General features: G+C 48.6%; 1 protein-coding gene across 4 annotated transcripts in view; it reads left to right on the top strand.

The window, feature by feature from the left end:
• Nucleotides 1-18784, top strand: part of AMN1 (antagonist of mitotic exit network 1 homolog) — a 62156-nt gene that overhangs the window by 24318 nt on the left and 19054 nt on the right. For all 4 annotated transcript variants that reach the window (XM_084616665.1, XM_084616667.1, XM_084616666.1 and 1 more), the window contains one exon: nt 17993-18210. In XM_084616665.1, the coding sequence (XP_084472791.1) occupies nt 17993-18210 (218 nt within the window). The remainder of the gene's footprint in view (nt 1-17992; nt 18211-18784) is intronic.

Here is an 18784-nt window from a genome sequence, read left to right as displayed (position 1 = left end):
AAACAAGAAATAGACCAGATTTGTTTTGTACTCATTTGCTTCCCCCCCTCCCCTGTCTAGGGGACTCATTCTTCTAGATCACACTGCAGTCACTTACAGAGAAGGTGCAGCGAGGTAAATCTAGCCATGTATCAATCAGAGGCCAGGCTAACCTTCTTGTTCCAATAAGGACAATAACTTAGGTGCACCATTTCTTATTGGAACCCTCCGTGAAGTCCTGCCTGAAATACTCCTTGATGTAAAGCCACCCCCTTTGTTGATTTTAGCTCCCTGAAGCCAACCCTGTAAGCGCCCCTCCCAGCGTCAGAGCAATGGCAAACAATCGGGCATCTGAGAGTGCTGTCCAGAGTAGTCACAATGGAGCACTCTGATGGGGCTAAAACATTGTCGCGGGTGGTTCTGGGTACGTGTCGTCAGGCCCCCGTTCCCTCCCTCCCTCCGTGAAAGCAAGGGCAGACAATCATTTCGCGCCTTTTTTCCTGAGTTACCTGTGCAGACGCCATACCACGGCAAGCATGGAGCCAGCTCAGGTAACCATCACCCTATGTCTCCTGGGTGCTGGCAGACGCGGTACGGCTTTGCTGCACAGTAGCAGCAACCCATTGCCTTCTGGCAGCAGACGGTGCAATACGATTGGTAGTCGTCCTCGTCGTGTCCGAGGTGCTCCTGGCCACGTCGGCTGGGAGCGCCTGGGCAGACATGGGCGCAGGGACTAAATTTGGAGTGACTTGACCAGGTCATTCTCTTTAGTCCTGCAGTCAGTCCTATTGAACGTCTTATGGTGAGCGGGCAGGCGATACGGACTGCTAGCAGTCGTACTGTACCATCTTCTGCCAGGCAGGCAAGAGATGAGGATGGATAGCAGTCGTATTGTACCATCTTATGCCAGGCAGGCAAGAGATGAAGATGGCTAGCAGTCGTACTGTACCATCTTCTGCCGAGCAGCCATGAGATGTGGATGGCATGCAGTCCTTCTGCACCGTCTGCTGCCAGCCAAAGATGTAAAAGATAGATGGAGTGGGTCAGAACAAGAAATAGACCAGATTTGTTTTGTACTCATTTGCCTCCTCCCCTGTCTAGATCACACTGCAGTCACTCACAGAGAAGGTGCAGCGAGGTAAATCTAGCCATGTATCAATCAGAGGCCAGGCTAACCTCCTTGTTCCAATAACAACGATAACTTAGGTGCACCATTTCTTATTGGAACCCTCCGTGCAGTTCTGCCTGAAATACTCCTTGATGTACAGGCACACCCTTTGTTGATTTTAGCTCCCTGAAGCCAACCCTGTAAGCCGTGTCGTCAGTCGCCCCTCCCTCCGTCAGAGCAACGGCAGACAATCGTTCCGCGCCTTTTTTCTGTGCGGACGCCATACCAAGGCAAGCATGGAGGCCGCTCAGCTCACTTTCGCAATTAGGAGCACATTAACCACCACACGCATTATCCAGCAGTATATGCAGCACCAGAACATGGCAACGCCATACCGGGCAAGGAGGCGACGTCAGCGCGGTCCCGTGAGTGATCAGGACGTGGACACAGATTTCTCTGAAAGCATGGGCCCTGACAATGCATGCATCATGGTGCTAATGGGGCAGGTTCATGCTGTGGAACGCCGATTCTGGGCTCGGGAAACAAGCACAGACTGGTGGGACCGCATAGTGTTGCAGGTCTGGGACGATTCCCAGTGGCTGCGAAACTTTCGCATGTGTAGGGGCACTTTCATGGAACTTTGTGACTTGCTTTCCCCTGCCCTGAAGCGCATGAATACCAAGATGAGAGCAGCCCTCACAGTTGAGAAGCGAGTGGCGATAGCCCTGTGGAAGCTTGCAACGCCAGACAGCTACCGGTCAGTAGGGAATCAATTTGGAGTGGGCAAATCTACTGTTGGGGCTGCTGTGATGCAAGTAGCCAAACGCAATCAAAGATCTGCTGATATCAAGGGTAGTGACCCTGGGAAATGTGCAGGTCATAGTGGATGTCTTTGCTGCAATGGGATTCCCTAACTGTGGTGGGGCTATAGACGGAACCCATATCCCTATCTTGGCACCGGAGCACCAAGCCGCCGAGTACATAAACCGCAAGGGGTACTTTTCGATAGTGCTGCAAGCTCTGGTGGATCACAAGGGACGTTTCACCAACATCAACGTGGGATGGCCGGGAAAGGTGCATGATGCTCGCATCTTCAGGAACTCTGGTCTGTTTCAAAAGCTGCAGGAAGGGACTTTATTCCCAGACCAGAAAATAACTGTTGGGGATGTTGAAATGCCTATATGTATCCTTGGGGACCCAGCCTACCCCTTAATGCCATGGCTCATGAAGCCGTACACAGGCAGCCTGGACAGTAGTCAGGAGCTGTTCAAATACAGGCTGAGCAAGTGCAGAATGGTGGTAGAATGTGCATTTGGACGTTTAAAGGCGCACTGGTGCAGTTTACTGACTCGCTTAGACCTCAGCGAAACCAATATTCCCACTGTTATTACTGCTTGCTGTGTGCTCCACAATATCTGTGAGAGTAAGGGGCAGACGTTTATGGCGGGGTGGGAGGCTGAGGCAAATCGCCTAGCTGCTGGTTACGCGCAGCCAGACACCAGGGCGGTTAGAAGAGCACAGGAGGGCGCGGTACGTATCAGAGAAGCTTTGAAAACCAGTTTCATGACTGGCCAGGCTACAGTGTGAAAGTTCTGTTTGTTTCTCCTTGATGAAACCCCCCGCCCCTTGGTTCACTCTACTTCCCTGTAAGCTAACCACCTTCCCCTCCTCCCTTTAATCATTGCTTGCAGAGGCAATAAAGTCATTGCTGCTTCACAGTCATGCATTCGTTATTCATTCATCACACAAATAGGGAGATGACTACCAAGGTATCCCAGGAGGGGTGGTGGAGGAGGGAAGGAAAATGCCACACAGCACTTTAAGCACAGCACTTTAAAAGTTTACAACTTTAAAATTTATTGAATGACAGCCTTCTTTTTTTTGGGCAATCCTCTGTGGTGGAGTGGCTGGTTGGCTGGAGGCCCCCCCACCGCGTTCTTGGGCGTCTGGGTGTGGAGGCTATGGAACTTGGGGAGGAGGGCGGTTGGTTACAGAGGGGCAGCAGTGGCAGTCTGTGCTCCAGCTGCCTTTGCTGCAGCTCAACCATACACTGGAGCATACTGGTTTGGTCCTGCAGCAGCCTCAGCATTGAATCCTGCCTCCTCTCATCACGCTGCTGCCAAATTTGAGCTTCAGCCCTCTCTTCAGCCCGCCACTTACTCTCTTCAGCCCGCCACTTACTCTCTTCAGCCCTCCACCTCTCCTCCCGGTCATTTTGTGCTTTCCTGCACTCTGACATTATTTGCCTCCACGCATTCGTCTGTGCTCTGTCAGTGCGGGAGGACAGCATGAGCTCGGAGAACATTTCATCGCGAGTGCATTTTTTTTTTCTTTCTAAGCTTCACTAGCCTCTGGGAAGGAGAAGATCCTGTGATCATTGAAACACATGCAGCTGGTGGAGAAAAAAAAAGGGACAGCGGTATTTAAAAAGACACATTTTATAAAACAGTGGCTACACTCTTTCAGGGTAAACCTTGCTGTTAACATTACATACATAGCACATGTGCTTTCGTTACAAGGTCGCATTTTGCCTCCTCCCACCGCGTGACTACCCCCTCAACCTTCCCCCCCTCCCTGTGGCTAACAGCGGGGAACATTTCTGTTTCGCCACAGGCAAACAGCCCAGCAGGAATGGGCTCCTCTGAGTGTCCCCTGAAGAAAAGCACTCTATTTCAACCAGGTGACCATGAATTATATCTCACTCTCCTGAGGATAACACAGAGAGATAAAGAACGGATTTTGGTTGAATGCCAGCAAACATACACTGCAATGCTTTGTTCTACAGTGATTCCCGAGTACGTGTTACTGGCCTGGAGTGGTAAAGTGTCCTACCATGAAGGACGAAATAAGGCTGCCCTCCCCAGAAACCTTTTGCAAAGGCTTTAGGACTACATCTAGGAGAACCGCAAATGCCAGGGCAAAGTAATCCTTTCACATGCTTGCTTTTAAACCATGTATAGCATTTTAAAAGGTACACTCACCAGAGGTCCCTTCTCCGCCTGCTGGGTCCAGGAGGCAGCCTTGGGTGGGTTCGGGGGGTACTGGCTCCAGGTCTAGGGTGAGAAACAGTTCCTGGCTGTCGGGAAAACCGGTTTCTCCGCTTGCTTGCTGTGAGCTATCTACAACCTCCTCCTCATCATCATCTTCTTCGTCCCCAAAACCTACTTCCGTACTGCCTCCATCTCCATTGAAGGAGTCAAACAACACGGCTGGGGTAGTGGTGGCTGAACCCCCTAAAATGGCATGCAGCTCATCATAGAAGCAGCATGTTTGGGGCTCTGACCCAGAGCGGCTGTTCGCCTCTCTGGTTTTCTGGTAGGCTTGCCTCAGCTCCTTCAGTTTCACGCGGCACTGCTTCGGGTCCCTGTTATGGCCTCTGTCCTTCATGCCCTGGGAGATTTTGACAAAGGTTTTGGCATTTCGAAAACTGGAACGGAGTTCTGATAGCACGGATTCCTCTCCCCAAACAGCGATCAGATCCCGTACCTCCCGTTCGGTCCATGCTGGAGCTCTTTTGCGATTCTGGGACTCCATCATGGTCACCTGTGCTGATGAGCTCTGCATGGTCACCTGCAGCTTGCCACGCTGGCCAAACAGGAAATGAGATTCAAAAGTTCGCGGTTCTTTTCCTGTCTACCTGGCCAGTGCATCTGAGTTGAGAGTGCTGTCCAGAGCGGTCACAATGGAGCACTCTGGGATAGCTCCCGGAGGCCAATACCGTCGAATTGTGTCCACAGTACCCCAAATTCGAGCCGGCAATGTCGATTTAAGCGCTAATCCACTTGTCAGGGGTGGAGTAAGGAAATCGATTTTAAGAGCCCTTTAAGTCGAAATAAAGGGCTTCATTGTGTGGACGGGTGCAGGTTTAAATGGATTTAACGCTGCTAAATTCGACCTAAAGTCCTAGTGTAGACCAGGGCTTAGAAAATATGGTTGCCCTAAGTTGCTTCCAGATAAGGTTATTAGCAGTTTCTCTTACTAGTTGCTTTCTTGTTTTCCTGGATTTCAGCTACAGAAGAATCTGGCATCCTCCACATGGTTTTGTTTTGATAAGAGACTTTTATCAGAGGATGTGTTCCTGTCCAGGTTGTTCTTCTGCTTTTAGATTCTTTGTTGTCTGAAAGCCCAGTATAAACTGTATAACATTTTATTTAAGTTTAAAATGTAGCATTACTTAAAATTAATGAACTAATAACCATAGAATTGTAGCCCAGCAATTGCTTCTGCATAATGGGTCCCTGTGTCTGTGTGGGCCCCAGCATCTATTATGGCTAAGCCCTACCAAATAACATCACAATTTTGTACTTTGGTTGATGTATTGCAGGGTGACCCTGTAACAATTGATGAGTAAGTGATGTTTTTTTGAGTTTGAATTCATTCAGTAATTAAAGAGACCTCATATAACTCAGCTTGATTGAGTTAATAACAGTTGTTAGTCATTGCATAACAGAAAGGTGTACTTACCAAAATCTGGAAGACGAAGCCCTGTAGCCGATTACAGTCCGATTTTTTTATACTGTCTGGTTCTGTTTTGTGCCTACAGCTTTGCATACTTGATAATGTGCTCTTCAGCCTAGCAGAAAAAGGTATAACATGATTCAATGGCTGGAAGCCAAAGCTAGACAAATTCAGTCTGGAAATAAGGTGTAAAATTTTAACAGTGAGGATACTTAACAATTGGAACTACATGCTCACAGTCCCTTCTGGCTTTGGAATCTATGAATGTTATTTCTACCTTAGCTGTTTACATTCTTATTATTTCCACTTTTCAACATATAATTTTCATTATGTTTAGTAAATTATATTGTTTACTTATGTCCTTTTGGTGGTCACATTACATTTTGTTAACTCAAACATTGGTTTGTACAATGTATATAAAATTGCTTCCTAAAAATATTCTATTCTGCACATAACTATTCTTACAAAAATATTGCAAAGGCATAGGCAACACATTTGGGGGGGGGCATGTGGAGTCACATCCCCCTCCCCCAGATTTCTGCCAGGGTGGGAGTTGGGCTGAGCGCGACTGAGAGGGATGTGCCTGGGAAAGGCACCGACAACATGCACTCCCTTTGAGCCCTGGTAGGTGGCACCCAGAGAAGGGAAGCAAGATCAGGCTGGCAACAGGCTCAACGGTGGAGCTGCCTGAGGTGCAGGCGAGGCTGCAGATGGGGGCTCAGGGCAATGGCGTGGGGAGGGGAGCAGTGGGGCCAGAGGGGCTGGGAAGCCCAGAGGAGGCAATGGAGGCCTGGGGCAGTGGGAGGTGGGGTGTGGGGTGTGGAGCCCAGGGAAGGAGGCAGCAGGGGCCAGGGGTGAGGGCCGGGGGGGGCACCTGGGGGAGGCAGCAGGGGCCAGGGGCAATAGTGAGGCGGGAATACAAGTGCAGTTCCCCTGAAACTCTACAATGATATTTTATTTCATTTTTTCCAAAGTACTTAAATGTTCTTTTGTCCAAGGACTCTAGCCGTTGCCTGAACATAAACGCCGACTCCATGGGTGCTCCGGGGCTGGAGCACCCACGGAAAAAATTAGTGGGTGCTCTGCACCCACGGGCAGCCAAGCCACATACTGCCCCTCCTCCAACTCCACTGTCTCCTTCCTTGGGCTGCTTCCCCGCAGCCCCAGCACCTCCTCTGTCCTGAAGAAGTGGGGTTTTTACCCACAAAAGCTTTTGCCCAAATAAATGTGTTAGTCTTTAAGGTGCCACCGGACTCCTCCTCATTTTTGTGGATACGGACTAACACGGCTACCCCTCTGATACTTGGTCCTCTGCCCTTGTATCAGGACCTCAGTTTGGTAGCTGTCAGCCTGGAGCTTTCTCATACTCTGCTGACCCTGCCCAACACTGCTCTGTCCATGGTGCTCCAGCCCTCTGAGCAGCCAGTCCACCTCCCTGAACTCCAGGGAGTGACTGCCTCTGCTCTGCTCAGCAGCCCCTTCTTATATGAGCCAGCCTGGCCCTGATTGGTTCTTCCAATAAACTTTCCCTTAATTGGCTGGCACTACAAGCCTTTTCTTTATCTGCTGCCTCCTGTGTAGCCTCCCTTACCTACCAGTGAGAGGCAGCCGCCCCATCACAGTCTGGATTCCAGATACATTCATTCTATTTCAATGTTAAAAGGAGTATTAGCCTTAACAAAATGAAAACGTATATAAAGAGCAGATATTAACAATATACAATTTAAAAACAAACAAAAAAAAACTAAACCAAATTTCCTGTAGATTGGGGGGAATGATGTGAAGTTGGAAATGGGCATAGGGTGGTCAAAACTAGATTGAGTTTTTTTTTTGTTTTTTTTTTAATAATAAAGAATCTGGAGTTCATGGGCAATGGATCCTGCTTTTTCAAGGTATCCCAGAAATTTAGTCCAGACTATGATAGATTTTTGCATATATTTCATTCCCCCAAGAACACACTTTCTCTATTGCCACATTATTCCAAATTGTGAGAGGTCCAAAACGGAAAAGAGTTGTACTTTTCCACTTAAAGGTAAATTTTCCACACTCAGATGTTCAGTGAGAGTCAAGACAAGGACTAAGCAAAGAAGCAGAGGACAATATTTAAAAAAAAAAAAAAAGTTTTAGGACTTTTATATCGATTATCTTTGTGATACGTGGTTTGAACTGTTGAACAAAAAGGATGAAAATTGGGTTTCAACCACCACAGTTGAGACAAAAAGAAAAGAAGTACTTGTGGCACCTTAGAGACTAACCAATTTATTTGCCACAAGTACTCCTTTTCTTTTTGCGAATACAGACTAACACGGCTGTTACTCTGAAACAGTGGAGACAACAATTCATCGTGACCACAGCAATTAGGAGACAAGACTGGATTAAATGCATGAAGTCAGTTCGGGGAAGACTGATATCCAAAGTTTTAATCTGGTTATCAGTAATAGAATTAGAAATAGAACATGTCTTCCTAAATATTTTAAAAGAAATTATATCTGTTTCAGTGCCTATAACTGTGGGCTTTTAGATATAATATATGTATAATTGATTTATAGCACTAGTACTCTTCTGCCTTCACTTTCCCCAACATGTTCTACTGTCAAGTGGCAATGGAATGGCCCCCGCTCAGCGAAGCAGCCTCCTTAAATAAAGTCTCTTCACCTCAAATACACCAAGAAATCGGTTATCTACAGCCAGGCACTCTGGTACCATGCTCCTAGGAGAAAGTCCAGTATACACACCTTAACACACTTTAAAACTGCCTTCACCAAACAAGGACGCTCCACCAGAGAGGTAGATCACATCATGGAAAGGGTCATCTAAATACCCCAAGAGAATCTGCTTCAGTACAGAAATAAATCCCTCATCAGCTGCACACCCTTAGTTCTCATCTACCACCCAGCACTGGAACCCGGACAGGGCATCATTAAACAATTACAGCCCATACTTGATGGGGACCACAACCTGAAAGAAATCTTTCCTGAACCCCCTTTTCTGGCAGTCAGAAAATACCCCAGCTACTACTCCATGCTCATCAGCAGAAGCAAGCTACCCACAAACAAGGACACGCCAATCAAAGCAGCACCAGACCCTGCCAGAATAATATATGCAAAACGTGTGTAGACAAATCTCTACTGCTAAGATGGTCAACACCCTCCACAACACACCATGCAAGATCTAGGAGTCCTACATATGCCTGCCACATGGGGTGGTGCACGAAATGCTCCAGTAATAACTATGTGGCTGAAACAATCAATACAGTCGTGACTGGACTCACACAGGGAAATGATAAAAGACAACCGCACCCTACTACCTGTGGGTGAACACACTTTTCACTTTGTAGCTGACCCCTCACTCCTCGTTTTCAAAGGACATTTGCAAAAATTGAGCCTGGGAGCTTACATTCATAACTTTGCGAGACCCTAAGAACCATGAACTGAACAGGGACACGGGATGTATGGCTTATTTCAACCATCTGTAACCTACTAACACTCCCCCAGGGCTGGAGGGATGTAAATGGGCCACTTCGCCTTGAGTGGTCCCTTGAAATATGTGCTAATTACGGACGCTAAACGATCTGTTCCACCTTGTATTTTAGCTCTGACATTCTGAGTACGTTTCCCAGACCTGAAGAAGAGCTCTGTAAGCTCAAAAGCTTGTCTCTCTCACCAACAGAATTTGGTTCAATAAAAGATATTACCTCACCCATTATTTCCCTCTCCTCTCTTCAGTCAGGTTGTCAAATGTAGACTCTGCATCCCTCCCAGCCATGTGTTTATGCAGGGGAATGCTAGCCCATTCCTCCTTAGACTAGTTTCTGAATAAATTCCCTTCAAAGTCAAAGGCTCTGTTGGTAGAAAACCCATTGTTCCAGCTGGGAAGAGTCATTTTGTATTGATTGGTGTTAATGGCTTGCTCCTTCTTAGCCCTCTCCTCCCATCCCTTAGGATGATCACACAGGATCCAGAATAGACTGACCCTCCCAACACCACCTAGATGTTTTAAACCAAGATGGAGGTGACAATGCAAAGTGGAGATTACAGTCACATGATGACACTCTCAAAACATGTCCCAGACAACTCCCCTCCCCCAACTGTGTCACTAAACTAATTGGTTTCAGAGTAGCAGCCGTGTTAGACTGTATCCTCAAAAAGAAAAGGAGTACTTGTGGCACCTTAGAGACGAACAAATTTATTTGAGCATGAGCTTTCGTGGGCTAAAACCCACTTCATCTAATGCATTCAATGCATCCGATGAAGTGAGCTGTAGCTCATGAAAGCTTATGCTCAAATAAATTTGTTCGTCTCTAAGGTGCCACAGGTACTCCTTTTCTTTAAACTAATTGGCTTATGTTACATTCAGTGAGATCAGCAAGGAGAGCTTTTGCACAGCCAGAGACTTTCTGTGATCATGGTGGCTAAAAGGAGTGAATAGGGAGAGGCATTGGGGAAGATAAGTGTAAAAATCAAGAAATAAAGCATCTAAGTTGCCATAGAATCATAGAACCATAGAGTTAGAAGGGGCCACAAGACTCCTCTAGTCCAGTCCCCTGCCAAGATGGAGGATTTGTTGTGTTTAAAACATCCAAGACAGATGGCTATCAAGCCTCTTTTTGAAAACCTCCAGTGAAGGAGATTCCACAACTTTCTTGGCAGTTTGTTCCATTGTCCTACTTTTCTTACACTTAGGAAGTTTTTTCTAACATTTAATATAAATCTGCTATGCAGTAGTTTGAACGCAGCTTTTCAAGTATTTGAAGACCACAATGTGAAGGAAAATCTAGTTGGCCTAAACTTCTAGGCCTAAAACTTTGGTCAAGCTAACTGTGTATATGAAGCATAAGAGAAGAGTGAGGAAAATTCCATTGAGGGGCAATTGCAAAACAGCACAGCTTATGAAATGTAACCATAACCGCTAGAAGTTAGAAAAACCGTTTATTACAAAGGAAACACCTGTCAATAAAAGGAAAAGCTTGTTTTTCCTAAACTCCCAAGTAAGGCAAAGCTACTGTTGAAGCTTGCACTATATGCCAAATAAGGAACATGCTGTTGAAGGAAGTGGGTTTGGCAAATTGTGGTTTTCAGCCATATAAGCTCTAGTATTTCTGTTTACAGGAGAGCAGCTCTGGCTGACTTTCCCTGTATGCGCATGCTTGTTCTGAACCAAACACAGTGTGTTTTTAATTTTCCACCACAACTATCATGTCCCCTCTTAATCTCCTCTTTTCCAAATGAAACACACCCAATTCCTTCAGCCTTTGCTCATATGGCTTGCATTCCATCCCTTTAATCATCCTTGTCGCTTGCCTCTGGATCCTTTCCAGTTTCTCTACATCCTTTCTATACAGCGGTGACCAAAATTGGACACACTACTCCAGCACTGAATAGAGCAGTACTATCACCTCCTATGACTTGCATTATATGTCTCTGTTCAGTGATGAGCTGCCAAAATCTTAACAATGGGTTCCATCCTCACCCCAAGAGGGTGTCATTGCCCACCCCCACCCCCTGGGACTCCTGCCCCATCCAACCCCCCCGCGTTCCTTGACGACCCCCCAGGATCCCTGCCCCATCCACCCTCCCCCCCGCCTGCCCACAGAACCAGGCAGGAGGGTCTCGTGGGCCACCGTAGTGGGTGCCAACCCCACCCCTAAGAGCCAGAGGCACTTGCCAGGGGGCGAGGGGGGGAGTCGTGGCGGTGCTTACCTAGGGCAGATCCCAGGAAGCATCCGGCAGGTCCCTCTGGCTCCTAGGGGTGGGGGAACGTAGCTGGGGGGGAGCAGGGGGAGCGGCTGCTCCCCCCCACTGATCACATCAAAAGTGGCGCCTTAGGTGCCAACTCCCTGGGTACTCTGGGGCTGGAGCACCCACGGGGAAAATTTGGTGGGTGCAGAGCGCCGACCGGCAGCTCTCTGCCCCGCGCCCGGCCCCAGCTCACCTCCACTCCGCTTCTGCCTCCTCCCTCCCCGCTTTCCGTGAATCAGCTGTTCAGCGGGAAGCCGGGGAAGGCTGAGAAGCAGGCAGCGGCTTCCAGCTCAGGCCGAGGGTGGTGGAGGTGAGCTAGGGCGGGGAGCGGTTCCCCTGCGCACCCCTCCCCCCCGGGTTACTTGCTGTGGCGTGGGTGGCCCTCCTCATGCCCACCCCCCGCCCGAGCTCACCTCCGCTCTGCCTCCCTGGGCCTGAGCCTGAAGCCGCTGCTTGCTTCTCAGCCCACCCCGGCTTCCCGTGCGAACAGCTGATTCGCGGGAAGCCTGTGGGGGTGGAGAAGCAGAGCGGGGCGGTGTGTTCAGGGGAGGAGGCGGAGGCGGAGCGGAGGTGAGGTGAGCTGGGGCTGGGGGTGGGGCGGGGAGCTGCCCATGGGTGCTCTGCACCCACCAAATTTTCCCCTTGGGTGCTCCAGGTCTGGAGCACCCGTGGAGTCGGCGCCTAAGGCGCCACTTTGGGCCGGTTAAATTTAGAAGCCCTTTTAGAACCGGTTGTCCCTCGCAGAACAACCGGTTCTAAAAGGGCTTCTAAATTTAACAACCAGTTCTAGCGAACCGGCTCCAGCTCACCACTGCCTCTGTTAATGCAACCCAAAATAGTATTTGCTTTTTTTGCAACAGCATCAGATTGTTGATTCATGTTGAGCTTGTGATCCACCACAACTCCCAAATCCTTTTCAGCAGTGCTACTGCTAAGCCAGTTATCCCCCATTCTGTGTCTGTGCATTTGGTTTTTCTTCCCTAATTGTAGCACCTTACATTTTTGTGTTTGTAGAATTTCATTTTGTTGTCGGTAGCCGAGTTCTCCAATTTAGCAAGATCCCTTTGAATTTTAGTTCTATCCTCCAAAGTGTTTGCAGCTTTGTGTCATGCAGATCTGATCAGGATGCTCTCTATTCCTACATCCAGGTCATTAATAAAGATGTTAAATAACACCGGATCCAGAACAGATCCCTGTGGAACTCCACTTGAGACCTTTCAATATAATGTCATTCCATTAATAGCTAGTCTTTGTTTGCAGTTGTTTAACCAATTTTGTATCCACTTAATGGTAGTGTAGTTCTACCAAGCCTCTATTTCTCCAGCTTACTTGTGAGCATGTCATGTGGGACTGTGTCAAAAGCCTTGCTAAAGTTCAGGTATATTATGTCCACCTTATTTCCCCTATCCACCAAACCAGTTACCTTGTCAAAGAAGGAAATCAAGCTTGTTTTGCACGATTTGTTGTTAGTAAATCCGTGCTGGCTGCTAGTGATCACCCCTTAATCCTCCAAATATTTGCAAATTGAATGTTTTATATCGTGCTCTAGTAGTTTCCCAGGTACTGAGGTCAGGTGGACTGGTCTGTAGTTCCCCGGAACCTCCTTTTCCCCCTTTTTAGAGAAGGGTACTAAAGTTAGTCCTTCTCTAGTCTTCCGGAACCTCATCTGTCATCCATGAGTTTTCAGTTATTATTGCCAGTGGTTCCAAGATTTCTTCAGCTAATTCCTCCAGCGCTTGGGGGAATAGCATCTACCCCTGCTGATTGAATTCATTCAAATTAGTCAGAAGATCTCTGATGTGTTTTTTACTTATCCTGATCTGCATCCCTTCCCCTTCATTCGTCTCTGGTCACATGTTATTTTTTGTGTGAAGACTGAAGCAAAGTACTCATTGAGCAGCTCCACCATCTTATCATCTTCCGTTTCCAGCTCACCTTCTCCATTGAGCAGCGGACACATGCCATCGCTGATCTTTCTTTATTGCCTGGAACCCCTGTCTAACATTTCTTCTTTGAGTGCTTGCTCACGTCCATGCCATATTAGGTGTCTTTGCTTGCCACATGCACTGGTGCTGGAAGATTTTCCCCTTAGCAGTGTCTGTAGGGGACCAGCTCTGGTGCCCTCTGGAGTGGTGCCCGCATGGCGCAGTATAAGGGGCTCCGCTGGCTCCCCCCACCCTCAGTTCTTTCTTGCCACCAGTGACGGTGCTGGAACGTCCGCTGCTTCGGCTAGTGTTGTTTTGTTCTCTGTTCTTGCAAACTTTGAAAATCTGTAAAATGGTTGTGTGTATAGTTTCTTAGTTAAACCCTTAGTAGTAGTTCTCAACTCTTCGTTAGTCCCAAATGGGACTCAGCTGGGGGACAGGGCATGCCCCGGTCCCCAGGCTTTACACCCTGCTATCGCTGTAAACAACCTGTGCCCGTCAGCGATCCACATACCAGCTGCCTAAGGTGCTTAGACGAGGGGCACATGTGCCATATCTTCAAATGACAAGTGCTGTATCTGAAAATCCTTTAAACCTAGGATGAAGAAGGAGCGCGAAACTCACTGAAGGGCGCTCCTAATGGAGTTGGCACTCACTCCGGCACCAGAGCAGTGGTCTGACTCTGCACTGAGCACTGTGGCCTCCATGCGCAGTGCTCCACCAGCGCTGTCCATGAGCCAGCACTGGTCTTCCTCCATGGCTCTGGTCATGAAGGCGAAGAAGAATGTGATGGGATGCTCTCCTACCTCCCTCAAAGGAAAGAGAGGGATGGGGGCGAGCCACGACCCATGCCGGGGTCGCTCAATGCAGCCTTCAGGAAGTTGGGCCTCATCTCAAGTTGAGCGGTGCAGCCCATCCTGTACTTTGCCTGCAACTCCAGATAGTGGTGCAGGTCATGACCACCTTCAGATAGCATCGACACTTGAAGCGCTTCAGGCAACTCAGGTGATCCTGACACTCCCAGTGCCGCCCTTATTGGCTCCCGTGGTACCTTGGTCTCGGGGAAAACCCACTTTGGGACCTCTGTGTGTGTGTCCATAGGCACTGACTCCATGGGTGCTCCGGGGTTGGAGAACCCACAGGGAAAAATTAGTGGGTGCTCTGCACCCACTGACAGCCAAGCTCCCCTCACCCCGTGCCCCACCTCCTCCTCCTCCTCCTCCTCCTCCTCCTCCCCTGAGTGTGCCGCCTCCCTACTCCTCCGCCTACCTCCCAGCACTTCCCGCCTGGTGTTAGCAAGCTCCAGGTGGGAGTGGGAAGAGCAGGAATGTGGCATGCTCAGGGGAGGAGGTGGGGAAGAGGCGGGCCCGGGGCAGGGATTTGGGGAAGGAGTTGGAATAGAGGCAGGGAGGGGGTGGAGTTGGGGCAGGGACTTTGGGGAAGGGGTTGGAATGGGGGCAGGGAAGGGAGTGGGAAGAGGTGGGGCAGGGGTGGGGCCTCATGGAAGGGGTGGAGTGGGGGCGGGGCTGGAGGCGACGGGTGGGGGTTTGAGCACCCAGGGGAAAGCGGGGAAGACGGCGCCGGTGTGTGTGTTCCAGCCTCAGTGGCACCGTTCCCCATCAAGAGAGACGTCCCACCAGCGCTTGCCTTTGTGAAGCTGTCACACCGCGGGACAAAAGAGGCAGGCTCAGCGGAGCCCCCTTTGGTCCTTGCACCAGGGGCATCGATTGAAGGACTTGAGCCGTTCCTCACCAGTAGATTGGCGCAGACCCTCTGGGGCATGTGCCAACTGGCAAGATCTGTGGAACGGTCCCCGACCAACTGCAAGGGCCCGGTACTGATCACAGGACCGATCAGGGAGCAGAGCCCGCCAATTGCCCGATCGTCATTACCCATCTCCTAGGAGGAGATTGCCTTTCTCAGGACATTCCTCCTGACAGCCAGCCCATAGTGGCTCCCGGTCCCGTTTGACATCCCGGTACCAGTTGAGCAGCGTGAGGCATGGATTGCCAGGTGTCTGACGCAGATCCGCTGAACGCCATTGGTCTCCGAAACCCTGACCAATGCACCCGACTCGCTCAGTCAGGTCAGCTTCGGATTGAAGCGACAGACACCAGTTGGACAAGAGCCACCGTTCTGCTCGTTTCTGGTTGCCCGGTACTGACCACTCAACTTACAGCTCCAGCAATGTTCACTGACTGCGGGAGAAGCCCTGGTACCTATGGTGATGCCAGCATCGACGGCACCGACACTGGTTTCATAGCGATAGCAAAGTTGCCGGCACCATGGTACCTGTGGAATCCTTGGGGATTCACTGAACCGTCCCAGGCTGCCCAATCGGTGTCAGGAGCCTCGGAGAAACCAGTGGCCTCAGTATTCTGTCCCCCTTCGGTGCTCGAGGCTTCAGGGGTAAACCCCGCAAGTCCAGGAGGACCCGGGGGAGGAAGGTGCTGGACCACTAGTGAACGTGGAGGTTCCCACGGCACTGTGATAGCCTCGTCTGGCGACGACAAGGACGATCATGGGCCGATCATGGACAAGGACGATCATGGGCCCCTTTACCCGGTTCCTCAGGATGACGCCAAAGCGCACCAGGAACTTTTGAAGAGGGTCGCTTCCAACCTGGGGCTTCAGGCAGAGGAACTGGAAGAGCCCTCGGACTCTGTTTGATGTCCTTGGCTCCTGCCAGGGTGGTCCTACCCCTTCATGAAGGGGTTTCCAAAATCACTAATGCCCTGTGGCAGACCCCCTCTTCCTTGGCCCCTATCTCTAAGAGGGCCGAATGCAAGTACTTTGTGCCAACCAAGGGGCATGAGTACTTATACTCCCACCCTGCCCCCAATTCTCTTGTGGTAGAGGCGGTTAACCACAAAGAGAGGCAAAGACAACCCGGGGCCACCCCCAAAAATAAAGACTCGAGGAGGCTGGATCTCTTTGGATGTAAGATTTATTCATCTTCCAGCCTTCAGCTGAGAGTGGCCAACCACCAAGTCCTTCTTGGCCGGTATGACTTCAATATGTGGCAAGCCATGGCCAAGTTTGAAGAGTCGCTCCCTGAGGCTTCCAAAAAGGAGTTCCGAACAGTCCTCGATGAGGGCACAACCGTGGCCAGGGCAGCCCTCCAGACAGCTTCGGACGCTGCTGATGCTACTGTTCTTACTCCAGCTTCCGCTATCTCCATGTGGCCAGCCTCCTGGCTGCTCCTCTCTGGCTTTTCCTCTAAGGCTCAGCAGTCAATGCAGGATTTGCCCTTTGACAGCTGAGCCCTATTTGCGGAGCAAACAGACAGCAAGTTGCATGGCCTCAAGGACGCCCACACCACTCTGGGTCTTTATGTCCCAGCCTCGGTGCATAAGCAGTTCAAATCACAGCAGCCTCAGGGCCAGGGGAGCAAGCCTTGGCAGGACCAGCTCCACAAACGAGCCAAGGGCTACAAGCACCGTCTAAGCCAATCTGCTCAACCCGTGCCAAGCAAGGGGCCAAATGGTCATTTTAAGCGTGCGCCCAAGGGCAACCTACCAGACTATTCCCATGATCCATCTGTCCCAGTGTTCTTAAACCACCTTTCCCTTTTCCTCCCTGCTTCGACCACTGTAACCTTGGACCGATGGGTCCTCAGCACAGTGGACCAGGGTTATACCCTCCTTTCTATCCCTCCCCACACCCGCCTTCCCCATCCTTCTTCAGGGACCCCTCTCACAAGAGTCTCCCTGCACAGGAGGTAAAGGGTTTGCTACAGCTGGGTATGGTGTAAGAAGTTCCTTTCAAGTACAGGAACAAGGGGTTCTTTCCCAGTACTTTTTAATACCAAAGGCCATGGGTTGTCTACGGCCCATCCTGGACCCGCGAGACCTCAACAAGTACCTCCTGAGGTCTGTTCCAACCCTAAACTTCTATGATTCTGTGGCTTCAACCATCCATTGTTTTATGAATTACAAAAGTATCTGTAACTGAGTCATTATGACAGAAATCATCTGTTAGAGTAATTCCTGATAAGCTAAAAGTATCTCTTGATAGATCATTATCTTATTAATCATAGAAAACAACTGCAACATATTGGTTACCAGTAGTCTCTTTCTGGGCATATGGACTAGATCATTTAAAAAAAAGAAAAGGAGTACTTGTGGCACCTTAGAGACTAACCAATTTATTTGAGCATGAGCTTTCGTGAGCTACAGCTCACTTCATCGGATCATTTAAAGTTCAGTTTAGGTTCTGCTTGAATACAAAAAATTATAAATACAAGGCATGCTGGGACTTTGGTTCACCTACAAAGAATAAAAAGAGTTATGGTAGTTTGGTTCATTTACTAAGAAGTTAAATCAGTATAACCAGTTTTAAACCAATATAAGAGAGGTCAAACTCAAAAGTTGCAGTGGTTTAAATAAACTGATTTGCTAAACTAGTGCAACTTCTGTGCATACACATGCCCTTAGCTAAACCAATTTAACCCCAGGGTTATCTGATTGAATTGTGTGTGTGTGCTGGGGGCTTGCAGAGATTTAACCACTTAAAAATCAGTTCAGTTAAATCAGTGCAACTTTGCGAATGTAAACTAAGCCAAAAGCCCACACAGACACTAGGGGAAATAGGTAAACCAACTGTATGCAAAATAAATAAATTGGAAAATATTCTCTACTTGTGTTATTTGTAAAAAAAAGCTCAGGCAGAATGTGACTTTTGAATTGACAGACTCATTTTTATAAAGAAGTGTTACACAATAAAATATTTTTATAGATTAAAGCTTATTTACATAAGAATGACTTGCTTTATTTCTTCAATAGGAGTCAGAGCTCTGGCCTTGTCTTGCCCTTATTTACGTGAAGCTTCATTTAAGAGATGCTGCAATGTATCAGACAATGGAGTTCTTGCTCTGGCGCTCAACTGCCGTCTTCTACAAATAGTTAACTTAGGCAGCTGCTCAGGCATCACTGATGCATCCCTGCATGCGCTTGGACAGAACTGCAGATTTCTACATAGTGTGGATTTTTCATCGACTCAGGTAACTAAAACGGCACCAATAAAAATGTCAATGACAGTGATATAAATAAAATGAAGAGGTGAGTTTTATTAATTGCATTTTAATTTAGCTGTGTTTTAGCAGGTTTTTAAGATTCAAAATGCCAAAGGCACATATAGTTCCAGACACTCTTTCCCAATGAAATGGTATTAAATATGTCCTGTCTTCTGATAATGTAAACGTATTCTCTCCAAGTGAGAGTTACTCATAACGATATCGAACCTGGAGCACAGATGCATTTTTTTTTTTTTTTTATTAAAGCCTGTCAGGTATTCGAGTGTTCTTATTGTGCTGTTGGTGTTACTCTGTGCCATAGGAATATAACCTTACACCGGTCAGAAGGACTAATTGGTCTGTGTGGGGGATAACATGCTGAATTGTATGAGTCATACAACCAGTAAAAGCATAAGACAAATATAAACACCTGATGATAACTAATTTTTCACTTCTCAAGGTTCAGTCACTCTTGAAAGAAAGAGTTGAATGTGCAAAACAAAAGGTCTGAGTGCATTGTACTCTGAGTCCTCCGCTAAATTTATGCGTTATTAATAATATG

Source organism: Lepidochelys olivacea (assembly GCF_965140295.1).
Source record: "Lepidochelys olivacea isolate rLepOli2 genome assembly, chromosome: 1".
Classification (NCBI taxonomy): domain Eukaryota; kingdom Metazoa; phylum Chordata; order Testudines; family Cheloniidae; genus Lepidochelys; species Lepidochelys olivacea.
This window is presented reverse-complemented; position numbering and strand designations above follow the sequence as displayed.